The 5837-nt window shown below is 41.7% G+C and overlaps 2 protein-coding genes across 2 annotated transcripts in view; both read right to left on the bottom strand.

Annotated features, from left to right (window-relative positions):
- Positions 1 to 713, bottom strand: part of CD59 (CD59 molecule (CD59 blood group)) — a 12888-nt gene extending 12175 nt beyond the window's left edge. The window contains exon 1 of the mRNA XM_019639574.1: positions 589 to 713. The gene's annotated coding sequence lies outside the window, so the exon portion shown is untranslated. The remainder of the gene's footprint in view (positions 1 to 588) is intronic.
- Positions 714 to 3446: 2733 nt separating this feature from the next.
- FBXO3 (F-box protein 3) overlaps positions 3447 to 5837 on the bottom strand; it is a 49154-nt gene continuing 46763 nt past the window's right edge. The window contains exon 10 of the mRNA XM_019639439.1: positions 3447 to 4641. Coding sequence (XP_019494984.1) covers positions 4471 to 4641 — 171 coding nt within the window. The 3' untranslated portion in view covers positions 3447 to 4470. The remainder of the gene's footprint in view (positions 4642 to 5837) is intronic.

The following is a 5837-nucleotide window of genomic DNA, read 5'->3' on the forward strand; positions in this document are numbered from 1 at the left end:
AAATACATAAAAGTCGTCTGACGGACTCTAAGGAGGGCTCCACCCAAGCCAGCCCAAGAAAACAAAACCTCACACCAAACTTGGACTGAAAACGTCTCAGTTGCGGCCTTGCCCTGTTCATCAAAATTCAAAATTTACACTTCTAAGAGAAGAATGTCCGTGACCACTTAAGGATGGCGTTAACCACCTTTCAAGACGCAATTTCTTTTCCCTGTATTACAAGACCTTCCCTTCAGAGAAAGGTGAAGGCAGGTGGTCAGGGTTCAAAGAAAATACTCCCGAGGGAATGGAGAGCACCGCCCGCGTTGGGAAAGAGTGCCCTCTCCTCCCTGTTTGTTGTCAACAAAGGAAGCCGGGCTCTCTGGGGAGCGTCAAGCATGCGACCAGGGCGAAAAGTCAGGGCCTCGGGAGGCCGCCCAGTCCCGGGGATACTGGGAAAAGCCGGAGCCGTCCCCGCTCCCCGCTGGCGCGGAGGCCGGAGCAGTAGGGGCACAGACTGCGGGGACCCTCCGAGCCCCTAGCTGTCCGTGGGCACAGGCCAAGGCTCGCAACCGGCGCAGACTCGGAGCCCCCAGCCCCACGTCTTACCTAATCACGCTCAGAAGCCCTCATCCAGCGCGGCAAGGTCTGCGCAGGTCGCCCCGCGGCCTTTATAGCGTGGGCTCCGGTGGACTCCGCCTCCTCTCGCCGGCCCCGCCCTCGCCCAGGCTCGGCCTTAGTGCTGTGCGCCGCTGCCTGCGCGTGGATCGGACTATAAGTAAAACCAGAACCCCGGCGGTCTGTGCGCGCGCCCAGAGCACGCCGGGAACTGGGCAGCTGCCGCGCGTAAGGGGTCTCAGGCTCCTGGCTCAGGTTCAGGAAAAGATCCGTGGTCGGGGCTAAAGTAAGGCCTTTAAAAACCAGGACACAGAAAGTGGACGTTGTCTTCCTTCGGTTTGTTATCGAAAACAATATGAAATTCCAAGACTTCTGATTTCTCCCTTTTTAAAACTTATATTAAAATGTTTTTCAAAACTTTTTTATGCCCATGCCAAGCTCTCACTGGTCCCGGCTGTTGGGCTTATCCAGTCCTGCTGCAGCCTGAGGCTCCTTTCTGCTCTTGAGCCTCCAAATATCCTTCAGCTTACATTGGCCAGTCTGGGACCAGAACCACCATTTAGAACGTATTTTTCTGTGAAGATGTAATCGGCAGTTTCTATTTATCACTTGCAAAGTGTCCTACCCGCTGCAGAACTAGCTTTAACTCTTTGGCTGTGTTAATTGATTTCAAGTTTGGGGTTTTTTTTCAAAATGTGTCAGAAATCCACAAAACACAAAAAGTTGATATTTTGATCATTTTATGCATTTAATAACAATTTGAGCTGCTTTGTATATAAATGACATTATTTTTATGTATAAAATTTTCGGATATATTCATTCGGATATAAAGGAATGTCGCGGCAAAAGTGTTAAGAGCGCCATGGGAGGGGAGAATAGAAGAAAAGTACCAGTCTTACTCCAACAGACTGACCTCTGTTGATAACTATGAGGCACTGTGGATCAGGGTAAGAAGGCTGGCATCTCAAGGCTGCTTATGCTGAATCGGAAGGGGAAGAAGACATGGGATAAAATTCAAGCAGGGCAAATCATAAGATAACGGATCATGACATGTGCCTTCTACCATGATCCTCTGATAGCTTAGGGATGTTTCACTGGGTGTGTCTGCTTAACTCAGCTAATACATGTATTTCTGATGGTAATTTATTTACAAAGCTCTTTCAGATGCATTATCTTATATGCATTCCATTAGCTGTTCCATCCTTGAAACTCTCTCGCATTCCAAGATGCCACTCTCGCCTGGTTTTGCTTCCAGTTCCTTGAGCTTTCAGCCTGAGATTCCTTTCCACTACCCACCCATAATCTGGTGTTGCCAGGGTTGGACAGAGAACCACTGCTATATGTGCTCCGTGGGAGGCTATAGTGCATCCACTTTGTTTTACCTTGGAGATATGTTTGCAAATATTGATTCTCCAGGCCTGACCACTCCCCCTCAGTCTTCACATTCATATCACACTGATTGTTGGACATCTCCATGTCCGACATCTTCAACTCAGAGTCCAAATCTGAACTCATCTCCAATGTTCCACTGCTTTTCCTGCAATCTTTTTTCATAAATCAAGCCAGAAAACTGGGAATCAACTTTGATTTCTCCCACTCCTTCACATCCAATCAGTAAGTCCTGTCTACTTCATTTATTTACCTGTTTCATCTCTTCACTACTCCTGCTACTGCCTTAATTCAGCCCTGTAGCATGTTACTTGGACCATTACAATGTCTTCATGCCAGTTCTCCAGGCTGCCTATGTTAATTTCTGCATACCCCCACCCATTCTCCTCCTGGAGACCTGGCTGTTTTACCTCTCCAGCTTTTTACTTTCCATTCAATTTTTCCCTTTTCTTACCATCCTTTCTGGAACACAGTATGACTGCAGCTGCTCTTACAACTTAAGATTCAAGTCTTGTGCTAAAGATGGCAGAACAGAAAGATGGAAGGAATCTGGAATGTTGACACTGCTGGGCCACCATATGCCACATGTCAGCCCTGAACTAGTTACCTTTGACTTTTCACAAGAGGAAAAAGCCTTTTAAGCTGTTCAGATTACTATTTATTTAGGTATCTGTCTCATCCTGACACATCAAAGTTTAGACAAATAAGGTAGGTGTTCTCAAGGGACCTCAGAGCCAGAAACGGCCTTCACCAAGAGCATATATATGACCAAGTGTTAGATCCTGTGTGAATGTTTTTGCCAATGAAATAAAAAATCTGGGCTTGTCATCAACTAATCACACATTAGTAAACTAGAGTTCATTCATTCAACATACCAAGAGAATGTGAATTTTGATGAGAGGAAAGCAAGCCTGAAGCATTCTAAGAAGCAAGGAGTAAGTGGGGTTGCAGGGGAGATTTGGAGCACCATGAGTGCTCTGGGAATCGAGAGAGAGGCAAGGCCATTCAGAAAAGAAAGATGCAAAGAAAGGCAAGGGATCCTGGGGCCAGCTTTCACTTCCAAAATTAACTAGTTTTAAATTATTGCTTTATTGGGAAAGTTTGTTTTTTAAAAAAAATCAGGTTGACTAAAAAGAAAAGAGTCATAATAGAAGGATTTGGTAGCCTGATAATACTCTATTTAAAAAAATAAACAGGAGAAACTACTTACTCCATCTCAGAACATTTTGACATGTGCCAATATGAAAGGGTAAGTTTGCCTTCGTGGTCCATCAGGATGGTAGCTGTTTAACCCTGTACACACTTCCCTCTTACTAGTTTTCCCTATAAATGCACTGTTCTTAGGGAAAATGGAAAGTGGAGCACATGATAGGGTAGACAAGGCCAGGAAGTGACTTTGAATGAGCCTCTGGCAACAGGCCAACAAGTTTCCATCTCCTCTTCCATCTTAAGAGCAAAGGCTTATTAGTATTCGTTTATAGACAACAGGCAATTACACAAAATACAGCATCGGAACCAAAAGTTGCTTTTAAAATGTGAGTTTTTGACACTTGGAGGATTTCATTCCAAACTCTCAACTATATAATTAAAAAAAAAAATTTCATGTTTCAGGAAAACATACTTAATCTTAACATAAAATTCATGTCACTTATCACACAAAGTTAGACAGTCAAGTGTATAAAGAAGAAACAAAACAGAAGCAGTATTTACAAATTTGGGCTAAATGAGACATGAAGAATTTTTTGTTAATAAACAACACAATACAGACTTTTACACACTACATTTCAAAAACGATGCATCTGTGAACAATACAATAAAAGTCATAGCATTGAAGACTTTAAATTAAATTCATGGATGTTGAAGATTTTAAATTAAATTCAAGGTTGTCGAGTTGAAGGCTAAATTCAAAGTGAAGCTCAGTGATATAGAGTAAATTCAAGGTCGTAATGATGAAAACTTTAAGGACAGATTGTCTAATTAAGGACAAAACAACTAGCACTCCAGTTATTTAGTCAATTAGCTCCCTGTGAGTACAAAATATATAGGAATCACTAAATGGATTAGCCTAATTACAAATTCTGTTAATTTCTAAATAACTCACAACTGCAAGAAGTCTTTTCACAGAATTATTCAGTCACACAGTTTCTCACTATCCTTGGGTAGGTATTTCTGCTATATTTCAAATCCTGATTCAAAACAATTCCCTCCCATTTCCATATTTTTATAAGTATAAAATATTTTGAAACAAAGAAATGTCTGTTCCTTAGCTAGAGAACTATTCCCCTATTTCATCCTCTACCTCAAAAACACAAAGTACACCCAAACAATTCAATTCCTAATGTAGTCGCGTAGAACCCAGGGCCTGGAACACTATTTCATGCTAGTTTTCTTGCTATATGCTGAGGACAATTTAGTGATTTACATTATTAAGAAATCTATGTAACAGGCTGGATTCATTCCAGTGCTTCCATCAGCAGAGGCTCGCTAAAAAAGGCGAGAGCAGCGGCGTCTGCGAATGGGAACATCGAAGACTCTCCTCCGCCTCTCCTCCTCGTCATCTTCATCAGATTCGTCCATATCTGCCGAATCGTCGTCGTCTTCCTCCTCCTGTTCTTCTTCCTCTTCCATCTCTTCATATTCATCAGGACCCATTTCCTTGAAAGAGAAAACAATCTTTTGATAAGAACTTCCATCAGTTTTTTATGCTTATTTAATGCAAATTCTTATTTATCTAGAATTTTAAATAACTGGACATACCAAATATGAATTTTTATAGACTTGAACAGCCCATTTTCACAATGCACATGCTGATGCAAAATTCCAGGGTGTCTATTCTATCACGTGTTTAAAAATGCTCCGTGTGGTTTTAATGGTAAGTATATTTCATTAATATAGTACCTATTTTTTACATGGTAGTTGATAATTCATTTACATGGTAGTTTGATAATTCGTATAGCCAACAGACCACTCCTAACCACCTAAGGTAAAATTTTACTGAATTTATCATCATAGTGTATTAAGCAACACCTCTTTATTAATCTACATGCTTACAGAAAAGAGGATGTCAAAATATTAGTAAGGTATGACCTCTACTGGCAACTTTTATGTACTGTCAACAAGAGATCTAAGAATTACTATTGAGTTCCTACTATAGACACGTCATTTCAATTCAATTTAAAAGCCTCTACTTATAAATTAACTTGTTGAAAGCTCTCAGAATAGGGCAGTAGTGATGTTAAACACGCAACATCTGAACCTCTTGGAAACTTCAATTCCTCTTAAAGCAGTGTCTCTGATCACGTCTTGACTTACTCTGCTATTTTCTCATGCTTTTGAAGACTCAATGAAAAGAGCTCCTTTATTGGACATAATTCTTAACAGCAAGGAGGTCCTAGCTGGTAATGTGGGAAGTGCTGGGAAGCTTGGGATGTGGTGTCAGCATTAGTCCTTCCACAGAGGCTTTTACGGCATTACATGATGCAGCACACCACTATCCTTCTGATCACCTCTCTAACCACTCTCCCCGTTCACTGGCCTCCTTGCAGTTCTTCAAACACGCCAAGCACATTAGTGCTTCAGGATCACTGCACTTGCTGTTCTTTTGCTTGGAACACTCTTCTCCCACAGTTCCACCTGGTTCCCTCTGCTTCTTTCAAGACTCAACTCAAATGTCACCAAGGCTTTCCCTAACATTTTGATATTAGAATAACCCAACAGTTCACTCCTTATCCCCTTTACTCTGATTTTTCTGCACAGCACAGATTACTACTTGACCTAAGTACTTAGAGTTTATCTGCTATACTTTGTCTCTTCTAACTAGAAATGTAAATGTCAAGGGAGGCTTTAATGGT

This window comes from Hipposideros armiger, unplaced genomic scaffold (genome assembly GCF_001890085.2).
Source record: "Hipposideros armiger isolate ML-2016 unplaced genomic scaffold, ASM189008v1 scaffold_44, whole genome shotgun sequence".
Taxonomy (NCBI): Eukaryota; Metazoa; Chordata; class Mammalia; order Chiroptera; family Hipposideridae; genus Hipposideros; species Hipposideros armiger.